Consider the following 19,704-nt stretch of genomic DNA (forward strand, 5'->3'; position numbering starts at 1 on the left):
GCTCTCTTGCTGGTAAAATGTGACTAAGGAATACATCTAACCTGCAGATGCACATGGCCAGGGCTCAACGGAAAATCGTAAACTTACTGAAAACATCGAGACCCCGTGGACCGGGGCTTGTGCTTTATAGATGATTGTGTCATCTTGCAATGTCAAAAGACCAGGCATGGCTGGCTGCCTCTAGCATACCTCCTCGGCTGGGGTGAGGATCCTTTGAGCTGGGTCAGTGGCTTTTAAGAAATGCCAAGCAGGAGCTCTCCTGGCACAGGTTCTAGGGGAAGCTGGCTGCTGCCCCAGGCTTCTCTACTGAAGTCTCATTATTAATTACCTTGGATGCCACATCACTGGGCCCAGTGGGATCTGGGCCTGGATTTCTTGGTGGATAGCACAGAGTCAGCTAAAGCAGAATCAATCCACCCCAACCAACTCCGTCCTCTGAGGTCAGATCTTGTTAAACCAGGCTCACCTCACAGGTGCTCACTATGCAGCCTAGGCTGGCCTCAAATTCACGGCAAACTTTCCGCCGTAGCCTCCCAAATGCCTGAAGCAGACTCTTCGCTTGATCTCAGCCCAAACACCAAGGTACAAAATATCGAGATTAATGATGTTCCTTTAACATAGATGAGCTGGGGTGCTCGAGCACATTGGGTCCCTGATGGGCCTGCCTCACCTTGCTAGAGTGAGCTCTAATTCTATCCTGTCCTCACCCTCCCATACATTAGGGTAAAGCAGGCCCTCCTCTGTGCCATACTGGGGCTTAGGTGAACCAAAGCAGGAACACTTGGAGAGCCTGGGACATGGGGCACTGCCCCGACCCGGCCCTGGTGATGTGCCCTGGTGAGAGGAGCTGTGGTACTTACGCCATGACGATCACACTGAAGTCTAGCCAGTTCCACGGGTCCCGAAGGAAGGTGAACGCATGCAGGCAGAAGCCTCGAGCTAGAATCTTGACCAGAGACTCAAAGGTGTAGATGGCAGTGAAGGTGTACCTGAGGAGGAGAGGCCGTCAGGGGCCGTGAGGAGGACTGGAGCCTGAAGACTGGGTTCAGAAGCTTTCCCACCCGGTGCGAGCCCTGGGCAGCTCCTCACACCAGAGCTGTTAGGACGGCCTGTGCCCGGTGATAAAGCTTTAATAGGAGCGGCAGGTCTGGGCCAAACTTCTAGCTAACAATTCCGCCTGCTCCTTTGCTCTACAGAGAGCCCTGGGGGTGTGGCCACATGCATATGGTCTACACGGTGGGACCCCATGGACAGGGAGACTCACTGACCATTAGTCATGTTTTGGGCTCTCAGCCACTAGTAGAGGGGAACAGGGACACCCTCGAGTACTTACAGGGCCAGGGTTCTAGCTGCCTACCCTGGGCTAGAGGGAATGCAGGTCTTCTATAGTGTGTAAGGCTGGTAGGTTCTTTCTGCCTACAGCAGCCTGAGGAATCCAAAAAGCCTCTGTTCCCGGGACTGTCCCACAGGAAGGGCAGTAACCCAGGCTTCAGAGCAGCCAGGCACAGACTCGGCAACACCAGCCCTGGTCCTCTTTGTAAGCCTTCTTTTGAGAGACGCTGCTGTAACTTCTAGAGGTTTCCAGAAACCGGGCACCGACTGTGGTAAGGGCCTACCAAGTTTGCTTAGACCCTGGAGGAATTAGATATTTCTCCAGGAAGGGAAGACTCAGAAGCTGCAAAGAGTTGTAGGAGGTAGAACTCGGGTGGGGGCCAAGGCAACAGTGTAGTACCAGAGCAGGGAGGCCACCGCCCTTGCCTTCCCGTTTCTGTGTCCCCACAACTGCGAATCAGCTGCAAAATCCCATTGTCGGGGTTTGCAGAGAGAATGCTTACTCATCTTGTGACAGTGCCTGGCATGCCCCTCTTAAGGGGCTGGCGAGATTCCCCACATTGCCAGTTTGCAGAGCTCCCACATCTGAGGCCACAAACTTAGAAGGAGCGGAGCATACGGCATGAAAATGGTAGGCGGCCAGACACTAAGCAAAGGCCACCCTCCTGGGCCGGGACTCCAAACATGGGCGCAGCCTCCCTCTCAGGCAACACCAGGGCCCATGGCATGGGATGGAAAGGGAGGGATGGGGCAGGAAGAGAGGCCCCCAGAGATACTCACTCAACGTATTTGGTCCAAGGCGGAGGGTCGTGCTGGGCCATGAACACGCAGTTGGTCAGGATGGTGCACATGATGAGCATGCTAAAGAGCGTGATGCTGGAGTTAAGGAAGCTGTGGGAGGGGCTGGCGACAAACCCACTTAGAGGATCCACAGAGGCAGCGGTGGGAGGGGCTTACCCACAAATCCCTCGGAAAGCTACGGGAGGAGCCACAAGAAATCACGAGAAAACTCTACCCATAAAGCCACAGAAGCCCCTCCCCGCTCAGAAAGCCACGGAAGCGACTGCGGAAAGCCCCAAAGGTCCCCTCCACAAATCCACAGAGAAGCCAAAAAAGATGTGCAAATCCACGGGAGAAGGTCAGCTAAGCCACCGTATCTGCCTGCCGAGGGGCCAGGCCTGATGCCACTGCCAGGTAAGTGTTGCCAGATCAGTGAGGACATCCCCGGTGCTCTGAGCCCGAGCGGTCTGCTCTCTGTGCCACCCAGGCGCTTGCTGCCAGAACCGGGCCTGTTCCATAGCTTAGCAAGCACCAGACAAACCAGAAACCACATCTTCCGCAGGGCACTCTGGGGGACCCAGGGTGGAGTGAAGAGACACCCCAGACCTTAGGGTTGACTCTTGCCCGCAGTCACATGGGAGGGGGTCAAGCTCTTCAAATGGCTCCAGTCTGGAGAAGGCCAGGAAGAAAGACAGGGGCCCAAGTTCTCCCAGACTTTAGTTTCAAACACACCTGGACGTGAGCTGCCAGGTTGGAGGGGGCACTTCCGGTGTGCTTCTGGCCTCTACATCTGCCTCTACCCTAGTCCCTTGCCTGGTGCTCTGTGCGCTTCAAAAACCCCCTCTTCAGGAAGCTCCCCAACCCCCAAGACCACCTCAGCTCGATGGCTGTTGCTGCTTCACACCCTGAGAGACACAGACACCCCCTTTCACCCTGTGGCTCCTCACTGAATGTCAACCCATCTGTCTGCTTGCTGGAAAGGGGACTCTGCAAACACTGTGTCCTGGGTATCTCTGTGGGATCTCGGGTGTTAGCTAAACTACCGTCCCCGGGTCTGGCCGCGTCTTAGCTGTTGCTTCAGATTGGACAAAGCTCTGACTGACTCCCTTCACTCTTTGCTTGGCTTCTGTAAGATAAAGGAGGGAGAATCAGACCTGGGCCTCCTAGAGGATGGGTTGCCCCGGGCTGCATTCACAGATCTCCCTGCCTGCCCCAGAGAGAGGCTGTATTGACCACTCCCTGTGGCTGCCTCCAGGCTGGGGGACACCACAGCCCAGCCTCAGCCCTGAGCATGTGGCTGCCAAAGGTGACTCCCAAGGGCGGTCTGAGCTCTCAAGGCCTCCTTTCTCCTCCTTATACAGTTCCATTCTCCTGACCCCTGGCTGGCACTTACTGATACCTGCTCTGGGATATGTATGAGTAGAGTCTAGCCAGGTAAATATCCGTCCTACCTCCAAGCAGGAAGATAACCCAGTTAATTAGAAAAGCAGCCTCATTTATAATTAAGTCCCTAGTTTCTCATGAAAAAAAAAAAAAAAAGTGATCACGCTGCTTCATCAACTCAGGGATGGCCTACAGGACTGCCCAGCCAGGGAGGGCACCACTCCAGGCCCTGGGGTCCTTATTTCCATGGGCCATGCAGCAGGGTCCCGGTTGGCTTTAATTGCCAACTTAACACAGCCGAGTCCTGAAAGGAAAGCCTCAGTTGAGGGACTAGCAAGATCAGACCGACCTATGGGCATGCCTGTGGAGGACTGTCTTGATGGATTAGTGATGTAGGAGGGCCCAGCCCACCACGGGCAGCACAATCCCATAGGCAGACACTGGTCCCGGGTTATATATGAAGGAAAGTCCATCCAGAGACTGCCCCACCTGGGGGATCCATCTCATATACAGACAGCAAACCCAGATAATATTGCAGATGTCAAGAAGTGCATGCTGACAGGAGCCTGATATAGCTGTCTCCTGAGAGGCTCTGACAAATACAGAGGTGGGTGCATGCAGCCGACCATTGGACTGAGAATGGGGTCCCCACTGGAGGAGATAGAGAAAGGACTGAAGGAGCTGAAGGGGTTTGCAACCCCATAAGAACAACAGTATCAACCAACCAGACCCCACCCCTACCCCCAGAGCTCCCAGGGACTAAACTACTATTCCAAGAGTACACAGGGATGGACCTGTGGCTCCAGCCACATATGTAGCAGAGGATGGCCTTATCGGGAGGAGAGGCCCTTGGTCCTGTGAAGGCTTGATGCCCCAGTGTAGGGGAATGCCAGGGTGGGGAGGTGGGAGGGAATGGGTGGGTGGGTAGGGGAGCACCCTCATAGAAGCAGTGGCGGCGGGGTGGGATGATAGGTTTCTGGAGGGGGAAACTGGGAAAGGGGATAACATTTAAAATGTAAATAAAAAAATCCAATAATAGGAAAGAAAGAAAGGAAGGAAGGAAGAAAGAAAGAAGGAAAGCAAGCAAGCTAGCTAGCTAAGGGAGAGGCTGTGTGCTGTGTGCAAACCAGCAAGCAGCATCCTCCAGGCCTTTGCATTCCTGCCCTGACTTCCCTCAGTGACGGACTGTACTGCCTGGAAGAAACCCTTTCCTCCCCTATGCTGTGTTTGGTCAGCGTTTTATCACAGCAACAGAAATCAAACTAGAACAGTCACACGCCTGGCCTACCATCCTGTGTGTCGCCCAGGGCTCACGGTCTTCGAAGGATCCCATCCCTATCCCCAGTGCCTCTCCACAACCAGGCGCTGGGATGAAACTTCTCTCACTGGGGGAACCGGTTACCAGCCCCTCAGCCGGCTTCCTCCACTTGCATGGATCCACTGCTCAACTGTAGAAGATCTCACAACAGTTTTGAAATATGTACGGGACGGTGCCCATACAGGTATCCGCCGAGCCCCTCCTAGGGGCTGGGTTCTGTGCATGCACGAGCCTGACTCTCTTAACAACCCTAAGGTGAGAGCTTTGCCTCGTCTGAAGAGATAAGAAAACAGATGCGCAAGTCAGTCAAGTTGAAGGTCACTGCAGCGGGCAGGGTACTGTCCCAAAGAAGCCGACAGCGGAACCCCTGGGCAGCCAGCTGTGCATTTGATTGGCAAACGTGACACAGCATTGCAGATGTGATCCGCTTAAATACTTGAGGTGGTAAGCACCGGTTCCCTGCATTATCCAGTGACAGGCGGGAGGGTCTGTGGCCCCTGACTGGCCACTGCTCGCTGACAGACAGCACATGAGCTCAGGAGTGTGAGACAGTACTGCAGAGAGAGGGAAAAACCTAGAAACACCCCTGGAGCCTCCAGAAAGGAGCAAAGCCCTGCAGATACCTTGATTTCTGCCCAGCGGGAGCCGCCCGAGCCATAAAATGATAGATACGCACTCCTCCGAGCTAGCGTGCCTGTGGCCGAAAATCTCGGTGGCACCAGGAGTTACTCAAGGGACAACATTGATGGAGGATGGGGCTGGCCTGGGCCCCATGTGTACCCCTCCCAGGTTCAGGAGCCCCTCTGTGGCAGTCTCTCTGCAGGAGGAACTCAGCTGCCCTCTGGTCCACTCTCCTGCCTCTGGAATGGAGGACTTCATGTTGATTACAGCATCCTGACCCTCCCTTGACAACAAGCACCTTACCACCCATGGTACTGGATGAAAACTCAAACCAGGCGGGCTCTGTTGAGTTCCAGGAGAGTGCCACACAGGAAGGGCAAGGAAATGGTGTCATCCTGTGTACGCATATATGTGTGAAGGTATGCATGTCCAAGTATGCATGATGCATGTGGACCAGGAGACAACTTTGGGTGTCATTCCTCGAAAGAATCCCACTGGCCTGGAGCTTGCCAAGTAGGTTAGGCTGACTGACCAGAGAGTTCCAGGGATCCCCTCCCTGGTGCTCAGACTGCAGTAGTAGGCCACCACACGTGGCCTATTTACATGGGTTCTGGAGATAAGCTCTGGTCCCCATGCTCACACGGCATGTACTTTACTGGTTGAGCCACCTCTGCAGCCTTTATGTGTCTTTTAAAGAGCAAATGTCATCAGGGCATGGATGCATGACAGCAGAGCCCTGTCCTTGACACACAACTAAATGGGGCATTACGTCTCCGGTGGGGCTGAGAAGGAAGGCTTCCCGGAGGAGGCATGTAAGGCCACTCATGGCTGTTCCAGCAACCAGTCAGCCCAGACAGTCCCGGTAACACACCTTTCTATGTACTCCGGGTGGACCACTGCCAAACTCCTCAGAATAGGAAACAGGCTTCTCTCCAGAGAGTGGCTGGGCAGGCAGGCTGCTGTGGACGCGCTCAAGGATGTAGCTAGAGAGATGAACACAGACCTGAACACCAAGGTGATAGAAGTTGTGGGACAATGTCTAGGTCCCCAGGTCTGGAGATGAGCTGGGGTGAAGCAGGCTCATGTCCTTCCATCTGGCACCTCAGAAGCGTCACCTGACTGCCTTGGCTTTAGGGATTGCTCTGACGCTAGTCTTTTGTGTATGATGACCTCGTCCAAGCCTCTGGTCTTCAGGCCCCTCCCTAAATACTCCAAGACCCCAAGGAAGTCAGCATGGGCCAATACCAGACTTAGGGGCCACCTGAACTCCCAGCCAGGAGACACCTGTTTGTGCTGCTTGCTAGTTTCAGACCAACGTCAAGCTGGTCCTTTGTGTGGGCAGAAGCAAAAAGGCCAGCTCTATAGCCCTGTGCACAGGAGAACATCTTCAACCCTTTCATGTCATTGTCCCAACACCCACTCCCAGTCTCACAATAAAATGCCACCAGAGACTGCGTGTGCAACCACAGAGACTGCCTGTGCAACCACGGAGACTGCCTGTGCAACCACAGAGACTGTTGTGTGCATCCACGGAGACTGCCTGTGCAACCACGGAGACTGTTGTGTGCAACCACAGAGACTGCCTGTGCAACCACGGAGACTGTTGTGTGCATCCACGGAGACTGCCTGTGCAACCACGGAGACTGTTGTGTGCATCCACGGAGACTGCCTGTGCAACCACGGAGACTGTTGTGTGCACCCACAGAGACTGCCTGTGCAACCACGGAGACTGCCTGTGCAACCACGGAGACTGCCTGTGCAACCACAGAGACTGCCTGTGCAACCACGGAGACTGTTGTGTGCAACCACAGAGACTGCCTGTGCAACCACGGAGACTGTTGTGTGCATCCACGGAGACTGCCTGTGCAACCACGGAGACTGTTGTGTGCATCCACGGAGACTGCCTGTGCAACCACGGAGACTGTTGTGTGCAACCACAGAGACTGCCTGTGCAACCACAGAGACTGTTGTGTGCAACCACGGAGACTGCCTGTGCAACCACAGAGACTGCCTGTGCAACCACGGAGACTGTTGTGTGCAACCACGGAGACTGCCTGTACAACCACGGAGACTGCCTGTGCAACCACGGAGACTGCCTGTGCAACCACGGAGACTGCCTGTGCAACCACGGCGCCCGTTCTCTGCACCCACAGAGACCGCCTGTGCAACCACAGAGACTGTTGTGTGCATCCACGGAGACTGCCTGTACAACCACGGAGACTGTTGTGTGCAACCACGGTGACTGCCTGTGCAACCAAGGAGAATTCCTGTGCAACCATGGAGACTGCCTGTGCAACCACGGAGACTGCCCGACACTTGGGCTACTAAGTCTCCCAAAGAGAAGGGAATTAGCCATGGGTGGTACTGTCATGGTTTCTGTTGTTCAGTGAACACACACACGCACACACACACACACACACACACACACACGCACACAATTTGATTGCCCATTTGAATCCAGGAGAGAAATGTGGGAGGGTTCTGTGAGCAGCTCCTGGGCACCGAAGAAGACAAACTGATTCTTGGCATGAACACTAGGTCTCTGAATGTGACTGCACGGGAATTCTGAGTTCCGTTAGTTTCTTTTTATTTAATCGTGGCAGGAACACATTCTGCAGAATTATGACAAAAATACATAGGAACAAATCAATTCTGCATGCCATATTTACTTTTCCAGCCGTTTCCCAGAGACACACCGCAGCTCAGGACAAAGACTAGAGCCAAACAACGGTGGCACTTGCATGTCACACCAGGAGCCTAAATTGTCACAGGAGGCCAGGATGTGTTCTTGCTCCTTTAAAAGTTTCCTATCACGTACCACTCTGCACAGGTAGAGACTTAGTGGGCCTTTGAGTGGATGTGAACATTTAAACGCAGTGAAATTTTACCACCGAAAACAGGAGTCCAGACTTCACGCTGAGACAGGCACATTAACTCACAACCTCCTGGTACTCCTGATGTGGAGGCTGGAGGCTGCTCTGAGTTCTGGGTCAACATGGGATAGAGAGCAAAACCCTTAACAAAAAGCTAAAAACCTAGCAGAGAGGCTTTGCGTTGTAGGGCGTGGCACCCGCACCTGCCATCCCAGCTGCTGGAAGGCAGGTGGGTGTCTGTGAAGTCGAGGCCAGCCTGGTCTACCTAATGCGTCCCTGTCTCAAAAAGAACTACTGTGGTGCTAACGGGCACAGGCTCAGCCCAATTTGGGAGGCTGATGGAATCGCCTAGAAATGCGTAGCAGTAATGATTGTGCAGCCTTAGAAACACATTTAAAAAATCACCGAATCACATACTTGAAAACAAGTTTTATGGGTTGGAGAGATGGCTCAGCAATTAAGAGTGAATAGTGTCCTTTCAGAGATCCTGTGTTCACTTTACAGTGATCACGTTGGGGAGCACCCGACCATCTGTCATTGCAGCTCCGCGAGGATCTGACATCCACAAGCACTTACCCCCATATAACAGACACACACACACATTCTCTCACATACACACTCTCTCACACAGATATACTCACAACACACTCACACACATACACAATACTCACATATACAAACTCATACACACACACTCACATATACATACACACACAATCACATACACACATATACACATACATACACACTCATACGTACAACCACACATTCACACACATATTCACAACATACACACACACACACAATACATATACAAACTCATACACACACACTCATACACATACACACACAATCACATACACTCACATATACACATACTCACACACTTATACATACAACCACACATTCACACACATATTCACAACATATACATACATACATACATGCACTCATACAGTGCACTCTCACGTCACACGCATACATACTCATACACACACAATCACACTTTCACATACACACACATACACTCACATACATACATTCACACACAGTCACACTCCCACACACATACAACATACACACAAACCCATACACACATACATATTCACGATACACATAAACACTCACACATAGACTCACACGGTCACACACACTCACATACTTACAACATACCACACACACACACACACGAGAGTGAGGAACTGAGAGATGGAGATAGAAACAGAGAATTTAAAAAATAATAAAAACAAAGGCGCAATGTCTTAGGCATGCAAGGCAGATAACAGCCTTCCTGGAGTCAGCGGACAGCTTGTGGGTCCCTGGGTCTTCAGTTGGTGACTCTGCTCTAGAAAGCCCTAAGCATCTTCCTTTTAAACAAGCGTTCTGCGTGGCACAGAGGTCACCCCCACATCCTCACAGGTGGAACAACTAAATGCGGGTTTCCAGGTAGCACCTAGGGTTCTGCAGTTTCTACAAAATCCTAGTGGTGCTGGGACGCCTGCTGGGTGCTCCACCACACGGAGGGGCCTGGGGGAACTGGGAGCTGAGCTTGCAAAGCCCACAATCTCAGGCCCTCCTTCCACTAGGTGGCGCTGTCGGGGGCTGTCGGCCCATCCCCAGGTAGAGCAGTGCTGTGGCAGCCACAGAGCCTAGGGCCTCACAGACCTGATCACTTCCCTGGGGTGGCTGCCCTGGGGGAGGCAGGCAGGCAGCTCAGGACCCTCCAGGCTGGTCTTACCAGATGGCCAGAAACTCACAGCCTCAGAGCTCCCCCTCAGGGCACCTCTGTCTGGGCTGAGGACCCCCAGTGTCCCACTGTCTTCCTCATCCACATGCTTCCCAGCCTCTCATCTGCCTAGCAAGTCACAGCCAGGGCCTGGGGAGAGTCAAGGGACCCGGGCTGTATCTCCGGAGATTTTCATGGCTGCCAAACAGCACTGGGTTGGTTAGATACCTGGAGAAGCAGCCCTGGAGAAGCAGCCCTGAATGAGGGTGGAAGATGCTTTCAGGGTGGCCACACCCCTGCAGCAGGCTGGAGACCGGCTCAGAGCACTAAGGAAACCGTTTCCCTCCTGCTTCAGCTCTGCTCTTCCTACAAAGCTGTGACCACGCTCTGGAGGGAATGGCAACTCAGTAGCTGACTTATCACTCTAAGGGGGCTCTCTAAGGGGGTAATGCCCGTTCAGAGTGGGGGTGGAGGTGGTCAGGAAGGACTTCCGGAGCTCCGTCCAGCCTGTCCGCTATACCCACAGCTAGTACCAAGCATTGAGCGAAGCTCAGCAACGTGACAGACATTCACGATGGCACTTCTGGCCCTTGGGGTTGGCTCAGTGGGTTAGGGGGCTTGCTGCCAAGTCTGATATCAGGCCTGAGTTCGATTCCCCGATCTGCACGAAGGAAAGGACTTCTGCCTCCTGACCTCCACATACACATCATGATCTGTATATACTCCTCCCAACAACACAAATAAGTAAACAAGGACATAAAATAATACAAAATTAAAAACAACAGAAAGCCCAAATCAACTAACCAAAGGACAGGGGGCATGTCCTATAAGCATGCCCTCATCCAGGTCACCAGTGGCCATGAAAGGGGTTTTCCAGGTCCTCACAGTAAGATACCTCTGCCTTGGTGGACCGCACCACCCCTCTCTGTGTGACTCCCATCTTCTGGCCCCTTCTCTGATATCCAGAGGTGACTGGGCCAGTGAGTCAGCTCAGTGGTAAAGGGACTTGCTGTCAAGCCAGACCACCCTGGAACCCACAAGGCAAAAGGAGACCAATGGGGTCCTGCAGCCTGCCCTCTGACCCCCGCGCTCCCCATGCACTGAGAAGGCACAATACACACATAATATATCTAAGAAGTGAGACCCAGAGAAGGCGGTGCCCTCTTCAGATGCTGGCTGAACTAGGACCTTGATGCCGGCTCAGCGCCGTTGGTCCCGCTGCTCCATTCCAACAACTCTGTCAGCAGGCGGGAAGCATTTTTAGGACGAGGTTTATGTAATTGGACGCTAACCAGAGTTCTTTGAGAAGCTCTCAAACTGCAAACATTTGTCAACACCTAGTTCAGAAGCAAGCGCTGCCTCCTTCGAAAGATGCCCACATGAGAAAAAAACTAGAGACCTTAAAAAAAAAAAAAAACACAAGAAATGGCTTTTCCTTGGCAGAGTCTTTGCAAGGGGCAGCAGGAGGTAAGGGCTCAGGGGTGGTGGTGGGTGGGGACATTTGGAGCCACCAGAGACAGGGGAATGCTGGGGAAACCGTTTCTTCTGAACCCCAGCTCCTTGGCTTCAAGGCTATTTTTCCTCCTGAAGAAGCAGAGGAGACGTGAGGGCTTCTCAAACTCCCCTACACCCCAAGAACCCTTAGGGATGTTGTTACAATGCAGGCGCTGACTCAGCGTGTCTAGGGTGGAGGTCGGGGTTCTGTTTTTCTGATCTCCGCTGGTGATTTCTCACTATGCCGCTTGTCCCAGGGGCAGTTGAGGAGACCCCGCATCGCCCTGGCCTGAGCGCAGCACCCGTGTGTACCCCAGGACAGATGCGGATTAAGAGCAAAGGATATGAGTGTACCAGGATCTTCACGGCCGCTCGGCGCACGGGGTGGAAGGGGCTGAGGACATACAAGGCATTGGTGGCACTGAACCGGAAGATGGTTTTGCCCTTATTCAGCACGATGAAGGTCTGTGGACAGAGGGAACCGTTAGGTCCGGAGACAGCGATCATCTTAGAGCCCCCAGGCTATGGCTACAGGGTGAGGAGGGAGTGAAGGAAGAGGGACCTCCCTTCACTGTGGACACCCCGTGCCTGGGCCACGAGTGAAGGGCAGGGAGGTGGAGTCTGGGTGATGTCAGGTTGGTTTATATTTAGTCTAGTTTCAGAATCACCCTCTCAGCAAGGACCCTTTCGGCTGGGCATGGCGGCACGTGCCTGTAATACCAGCCCCTGGGAGGCTGAGTCAAGACGACGCCCCAGTTCCGTGCCAGCTGCTTCTGCAGAAGTCTGTAAGACCCAGGGAGGTCTCCTCTCTCCCCTTCTCCTACCCTGCATAGACCTGTAAGAGAGTCCTGCTCACAGCTGGGTCAGCAGAGACTTATGGGTGAGGGAGGAAAGATAGCTAAAGAACCATCCATGGCCTTCCTTGGGACCTTGCCTGCCTAAGGTCAAAGATCAGCCTCTGAATCGCACCCGTGGCCTGGGCTTTGAAGACCTCCTGTCATTTCTAGCAGCTGTGTCCGTCTGGTGTGACGGGGCAGGGGAGCTGTGAGATCTCGAGGCTGCAGAGTCATGGCCACCACAGGCTCGAGACCACTCATCTTCACGGGTTGAGTGGTTGAGACAAAGTCCTATTTAACCTTGGCTGGCGGGGCACGGTGAGCAGACAGATCAGAACTAGAAGTTCCATGGGGTGCCAGCGGTGTAGCCTCAGGCGGTGTAGCCAGGGACAGCAAGGGAAACAGGATGGAACAGGGCATCCCGGATATATAGAGATATATAGGTGTCCCCGATCCGCCCAAATGAGCTGTGCTGGCCTGGCCAGGGCAAGGCCTCTAAGCTCACCCAGCCTGGACTCCACCCTCAGGTCCACCTGCTATGCGCACAACTGGTCTCATCTGCGTCCTGCCGAGTCATTTCTGTTCCCCTCCATGACCTAGACTCACGCCCCCCCCAGCCATGTCCCTAGCCCTAATCTCAATTCTGTCAGCTCCAGAGCAAGCATGACCTAAGCCTACACACACTCACCTACAACTCAGACTCACGTCCCACTCTGATCCTTCTCCAGTCACCTGATCCAGGGAGAAGTTCTGAAGCCTCAGACTAGGAGCCGGACCCAGGTCCGCTCTCCTGTTATCTGTCTGTGTAGATGGAGTGTGTGTGTGTGTGTGTGTGTGTGGGGGGGGGTGCGTCTGTCCCTCAGGGCCCAGATCAGCTCTCCTGTCTGTAGATGGAGAAAGAAAAAAAGATATGGTGTGTGTGTGTGTGTGTGTGTGTGTGTGTGTGTGTGTGTGTGTGTGTGTGTGTGTGTGTTGGGGGGGGTCCGTCTGTCCCTCAGGGCCCAGGTCAGCTCTCCTGTGTATGTAGATGGAGAAAGAGAAAAAGATATGTGTGTGTGTGTGTGTGTGTGTGTGTGTGTGTGTGTGTGTGTGTGTGTGTGTGTGTGTGGGGGTGTGTGTGTGTGTGTGTGTGTGTGTGTGTGTGTGTGTGTGTGTGTGTGTGTGTGTGTGTGTGTGTGTGTGTGTGTGTGTGTGTGTGTGTGAGTGTGAGTGTGTGTGTGTGTGTGTGTGTGTGTATGTGTGTGTGTGTGTGTGTGTGTGTGTGTGTGTGTGTGTGTGTGTGTGTGTGTGGGGAGGGAGGTATGGAGGGAGGTGGGAGAGAGGGGGGAGAGGGAGAGAGAGGGATTGAGGGAGGGAGGGAGACAGACAGACAGACACACACAAACACACACACAGAGGGAGGGGGGATATGTGTGTGTCCCTCAAGGCTCAGGTCAGCTGCTGTCTGTGTATACAGAATGTGTGTGTGTGTGTGTGTGTGTGTGTGTGTGTGTATCCCTTCACACCCGTAGCTGATCACACATGCACCTATACATAAACACATGCACACAGACATGCACACTCAGGCTCTTAGTCTCCTAAACATTGTCTCCAACCATCGTGGCAGACACACTGACAGAAACACAGACACACGCTACACAGGTCCCCACACTGACAGATACACTGAAAGATACATGCTACACAGGTCCCAACACTGACAGACACATTACACAGATCTCCACACTGACAGACACACTAGCAGACACACAGACACACTGACAGATACATGCTTCATAGGTCCCCATACTGACACACTGACAGACACGCAGACATGCTGACAGACACACTGACAGACACATTACACAGATCCCCACACTGGCAGACACTCTGACAGACACACAGATGCACTGAAGGACACATGTTTCACACTGACAGACACACTGACACACTGACCAACACACGCTGCACAGGTCCCCATACTGACAGACACACTGGCAGACACACGCTGCACAGGTCCCTGCGCTGACTGTACTTATCTCTCCAATCCCACTGATGCTCTGCCCTCAGCTTGGAGCCGGCCACAGGGACTCCAGTGACTACCCTGGTCTCTCGTGCCGGGCCTCCCTGGAAAGGCCTTCCCTCAGATCCCAGCCTGTCCTGCCCCACCCCCACAATCAGGCAGAAGTGTGGACAGCCTGCCCCTCTGTAGGAGACCTGTGTCTTCCCCACACTCCATGCCTTTGCAGTCATGGCCTCTTCACCCCCTCAGCCTCTCCATGACCTCTGTGGTTGAGGGAAGGCCGTAAGGCCCAGGAGACTACTACTGCAGCTCATCTTGAGCCAGCTGCCTCTGAGGATGGTGCCTGGCTAATTCTCTGAGCTGCCAGAGAGACAGGAGGAGCGCATGCTGCCTTTGGGTAGGAGGGGGACCACTCAGGGCTTCATTCCAAGCGCCCACGCGTCTGGGGACAGAAAGGAATCCCCTGGAGGTATACACGGAAGAACCACAAAAGAAGACAACGTATCAGTGGTCCTCCTGCCCCCAAGTTGGGGGCCCAAACAGCATGATTTATGTCTTTACCCCAGAACTCCAAAATTAAGGTGACTGGAATACAGATTAATGGTGAATCACTCCCCCAAGGCCCAGGGGAGCCGGCCCCACACAGAACTCCACAAGAGCAAAGCTCCATCTGTCTGCTGCCTTCCTAGGAGCTACCTAAAGGGTGGGGAGGGTGCTGAGGGGGTGGCAGTCACCTTCTGGGTACTATAGAAAGGGTCCAGGTCTTCCAGGGGCTCCCCGATGAGCTCTCGGGGTGGGTTGCCATAGAGATCTGGCAGCTTTTTGGAGGCCTGTAGGTCCAGCTGGGGCCGGGGAGCCTCCTCCTCCTGCAGGCCCTCACGGCTCTCCTGTGAGGTGGCCGAACCTCCTCGGGCTTGCTTTTCAGCCATTCGCTTCTCGATGGCCGCCAGTGACTCCCGGGTGAACCTACGGAAGCTGCTGGTGCCCCGAGGTAACAGGAGGTTTGCCATCTTCTCATCCTGCTTCTGGGGGCACAGGCTCTCCTCAGGTTGCCTGGAAGGAAGCTGGAAGACAAAGGCAGGTTGTGATGGGGGTGCCACAGCCAGATAGCAGGGTAGTCAGCCAGCTAGGCCTGGGTGGGCAGGAAAAGACACAATTTGCAAAAGTGCACAGCCCGCCCCTCCTCACCCCCGTTCCAATCACTCCTCAGGCTCACATGATTGACAGCAGCTGGGGTAAGCCCTCATGCTCTCCTCCACTGAGGTGTGTGTGTGAGGAGGGCCAGTGAAGTGACCCTCCACTCCTGCCCCAGTGTGTGTGTGTGTGTGTGTGTGTGTGTGTGTGTGTGTGTGTGTGTGTGTGTGAACACCAGAGGTCAAGAGAAAGTGTACTATCATGACGGGATTACTCTGCCCACTCCACACCAAAGAAAACCTTCAACTGACCCCTTTAAGACATTTCCATCACAACTGGCTCCCTGACCTTTGCAGGGCAGGGACGGGAAGAGATGTCATTCACTTTATCCCAGACCCTGACAGAAGGGTCTTTCCCTAATAGAAGGTGAAGCGTATGTATATCAGGAGTTGGCCCTGCATGGGACAGGGTCCTACTCCTCCTCTCCAGGGAACATTCCCAGCCTGAGTGGTGTCCAGTCCCCCAACAATCCCCAAGCCCTCACACGAGAAGTGCAAATCAAACCTGAGGCATAGGAGGCAGCAACTGGAGGCAGTATTTGCCTCCAAGGGACGCAGGGTTTTCAGAAACAGCCGGACAGGAACAGGAGAGTTGGCGTCCAGATGTTGGCATCCGGTGTGCCCAACCATGCAGGCCTACTGCTGAGGATCTCCTAGGAATCCCCTGGGTGCAGCGCCATCCCTAGCTAGACCAATTCTAAAGACGGGAAATGTGACAGGTGGGTCTCTGGCTCATTACGCTGTCCCCTCTTCTCCCATAAAAGGGGACAAACACATGCAAACCCCAAGGGACGGCAGCACCGGAAGGCGGTGACCACTGGTGAAGAGGACTTCCAACAGGCACATGTGTGTGACGTCAAACAGGGAGAATGTGGCCCCTGGTGGCCTCAAAAAGATTCAGAACCTGGTGCAAACACACTCTATCTATGACAGCAAGGCAGAAGAATGCATTTCTGTCGGGCTCACCAAAACAGGATGTGGCCAGAGGGCTCCTGACTATGACACCAAGCCAGGAGGCTGCACCGCTAATTACCACATCAAACCCGGGAATGGCTGGGCACCCGCTCAAGAGGGCAGACTGGACACCTGCTGGAGATGTCTGCCAGGGACACACTCCCTTCCTGTCAGCCAAGGGCTTTGCCCTGATCTCACTCCATGGAGAATGTCATCAATGACCCCTAAAAGCTTCTGTGGCACCTATGTCAGCACATGGCCAACAAGCACCCCCCCTCACCCGACTTCAGGATGCCCCCAGTGCCAGAGATGGCAGGTAAAGAATGAGCAAACACAGCACAGCCTTAAAGGCTCCCGGCCGCCGAGCGCTTCAGCCCTCACTGCCAAGCCGGAAGACCGAGTTCAATCCTTGGATCCCCACGAGATTGGTGGAAGCAGAGAACCGACTCCTGTGTTGGTTTTGATCTCCACATGTTTGTCGTGGCAATGCGTGCGCACACGTGAGGCGGTTGAGTGAGGGGAGGACACATGAGAATGTGAATAAATGAGAAAACCCAGAGAGGACACCTCCAGGGGCTGGGAGAAGGCTCAGTTGGCACAGTGTCTGCCATCAGAGTGTGAAGGTCTCAGCTGAAAGGCTGCACGAGGTAGTGCCTGCCTGTGATTCTAGTGTGGGGAAACAGAGACAGGAAGATCCCTGGGGTCTGCTGGACCATCATCCTGGCCCCAGGTCCTGGTGAGAAGTCCTGTCTCAGAAAACAAGTTGGACAGCTCCTGAGGAATGAAGCTGCAGGTTGACCTTTCGCCTCCACATGCTGGCACATACGTGTCTCTGCACTAGGACACACAGACATGAACATGTAGTGTGTATGGGATGCGTTTGTGTGTGTGGTGTTTGTGCATGTGATGGTGTGTATGTGTGTGTTGTTTGTGCATGTGTGTATGGTGTTTGTGTGTATGTGTATGGCACGTGTGTGTGGTATGTGTGTATGGTGTATATGTGTGAATATATGGTGTATGAGTATGTAGTGTGTGTGTGGTGTGTGTGTGGTATGTGTGTATGGTATATGACTATGTATGGTGTATGTATGATGTGTGCATGCTGGTGTGTGTGTGGTTTGTGTATGTGTGTGTAGTGTGGTGTGTGTTTATGATGTGTGTGTAGTGTGTGTGTTTATGATGTGTGTATGTCTGTGTATGTGTCATGTGTGTATGATGTGTGTATGGTATGTGTGTATGGTGTATAAGTGTGTATGTATGGTCTGTGTGTATAATGGGTGTGGGTATGTATGGGCGTGCATGCTGGTATGGCTTTTGTGTATGTGTGGTGTGTGTGTGTATATAAGGTCTATGTATATATGTGTGGTGTATGTGCATACATGTTTGTGTGTGTGCTCCTGTGGTTTCCATGTGCGTGTGTACCCCTGGGCAAGCACAGCATGAAATGAATGCCATAGAACCAGAAAGACAGAGATTGCAGCATCCCCATCCTTCTGCAGTTTCTTGTTTGATTCACGGAAGCTAAAGGACCATCTTCGTTAAAAATAGCAGGTGAGAGTAGGTCCCCACTTCACGAGAGCCTTTCCCTGTCAGGCCTCCACCTCTGACTGAGCAGAAGGCATCTAGCTCAGCGCTTACCAGCAAATGTGAATGGTGATCCCCCTCCACCCCCGGGGTGAGGAGAAACTGGGCCATTTTTAAACTTTCTTTGCACCTTCCCTCATTGCTCGAATCTGCTATGATGAGCTTGCAAAACAGTACGGTTGTTATTCAGTCCGTGTAAGAAACCGAGAGCCCAGCCCGAGGACAGCGGGGCAACCCTCTCCATGGTGAGCAATTGCTCCTTCTGTAAACGGGGAAGCCACCCCTTAACCTAGGATGGTTTGCTAAAAATAGTGTTCTCTGGATCAGGGTATCCATCTGTGTCCACACGCCTGCACCCGCGCATGCGTCTGCCTCGGTAAAGACGTGCTTGTCATCTCTGTTGAGATAGAGGACTCTGCAAACAGATACCAGGGGATGCACAGGTGGTTGAAATTCCACACACTGAGATCTGTGCTAAATAGCGCCCACCTTCACCCTCATGTGTCCACCTTCACCCTCATGTGCCCCTCCAGGAGACAGCACCGAGGGTGGCCTCTCACTCCCCTGGTGCGTTTGGCCTGTTTATAGAGTTTGGGGGGTTCTTGGAGAGACAGAGACAGCAGTATTTCCTTCATCTGTAAAGGCAGAGTGAAGTGCTATGACTCAGTGACCCAGAGACTGGGTCCCCACATGCTGTTCCTTACGGCGGCTGTGCCTACCTCAGATGCTGCAGCCCCCAACTTCAATGTCACAATGCTTCCAGTTCCTGCATGATCCTATTAGAGAGGCCCACACACTATCGAAATTTGGTTTTTAAGTCTACCAACAGCTTTATTCAATACAATTGATTTCCATTTTAATGCTACATCTTAAAAACCGACACGGAGATCTCAGTGGGTGGAGGACTTCAAGATTCTGGCTCCGTACACGCTCAGCCGCGGAGCCTGGGGTCCATCTTCTTTTGCTGTGGGTGGGAGGACCCTCCAAGTCTTCCTGAGATCCACTGTGAAGGGTGGCAGCCTCTCTCTCTGGCTCACTGGGATTTTGGGACATCCCTGGGCAGGGTTGGAGATCAGCTCTGCTGGATCTCAAAGAGAAGGAAGCCTGTGTGGAGCCCAGCCTCCCCCACCCTGGAATTTGGCAGATTCCAAGTCTTGCTGGGTTCCAGAGTGAGAGACAGAGCACTTTAGGGGAGACAGGGAACCTCAGGAACAGTCTAAAGTTAAAGGACCATATGTCTAAACATTGCCACATCCTCTTGTCCCCACCACCCCAATCTGGCCAAGGGTTTTGGGTCCCAAAGCAGGTTAGCATTCACACCCTGGAAGCTGTTGGCATCAGAGGCCTCTCTGAAACTAGATTCCAGATGAAGGTTCGCTGACTCCCAGCAGCCACAGCTTCAGGTTCCAAAGTAAACCAGCCAAGAGTGGCCTTTGTGTTCTGGGCTACTCCTGGTGGGCGGGCAGGATCGCCTTTCTCTCTTGTTCTTCTGCCTGCACCTGGCTCTGGCCCCGCCCTTCCTCCAGCGGCTCAGAGCCCACACCCGGCCATGCCTGGAGCAGCCCAGCTGCAGGATTACAGGCTGTCAGGATGAGGTGAGCCCCGGAGTGG

The 19,704-nt window shown here is 53.5% G+C and overlaps 1 protein-coding gene across 9 annotated transcripts in view; it reads right to left on the reverse strand.

Annotated features, from left to right (window-relative positions):
- Scn5a (sodium voltage-gated channel alpha subunit 5) overlaps window positions 1-19,704 on the reverse strand; it is a 98,092-nt gene that overhangs the window by 65,888 nt on the left and 12,500 nt on the right. For 7 of the 9 annotated variants that reach the window (XM_032911120.1, XM_032911128.1, XM_032911125.1 and 4 more), the window contains exons 1-4: window positions 15,097-15,372; window positions 11,874-11,992; window positions 2,113-2,202; window positions 861-989 (exon numbers count right to left, since the gene is read on the reverse strand). In XM_032911120.1, the coding sequence (XP_032767011.1) occupies window positions 861-989; window positions 2,113-2,202; window positions 11,874-11,992; window positions 15,097-15,372 (614 nt within the window). Of the gene's footprint in view, window positions 1-860; window positions 990-2,112; window positions 2,203-11,873; window positions 11,993-15,096; window positions 15,427-19,704 lie in introns of those variants that run through there. The other 2 variants (XM_032911127.1, XM_032911121.1) reach the window with 1 other exon arrangement.

The sequence above is a fragment of the Rattus rattus genome, chromosome 8, assembly GCF_011064425.1.
Source record: "Rattus rattus isolate New Zealand chromosome 8, Rrattus_CSIRO_v1, whole genome shotgun sequence".
NCBI classification, from domain to species: domain Eukaryota; kingdom Metazoa; phylum Chordata; class Mammalia; order Rodentia; family Muridae; genus Rattus; species Rattus rattus.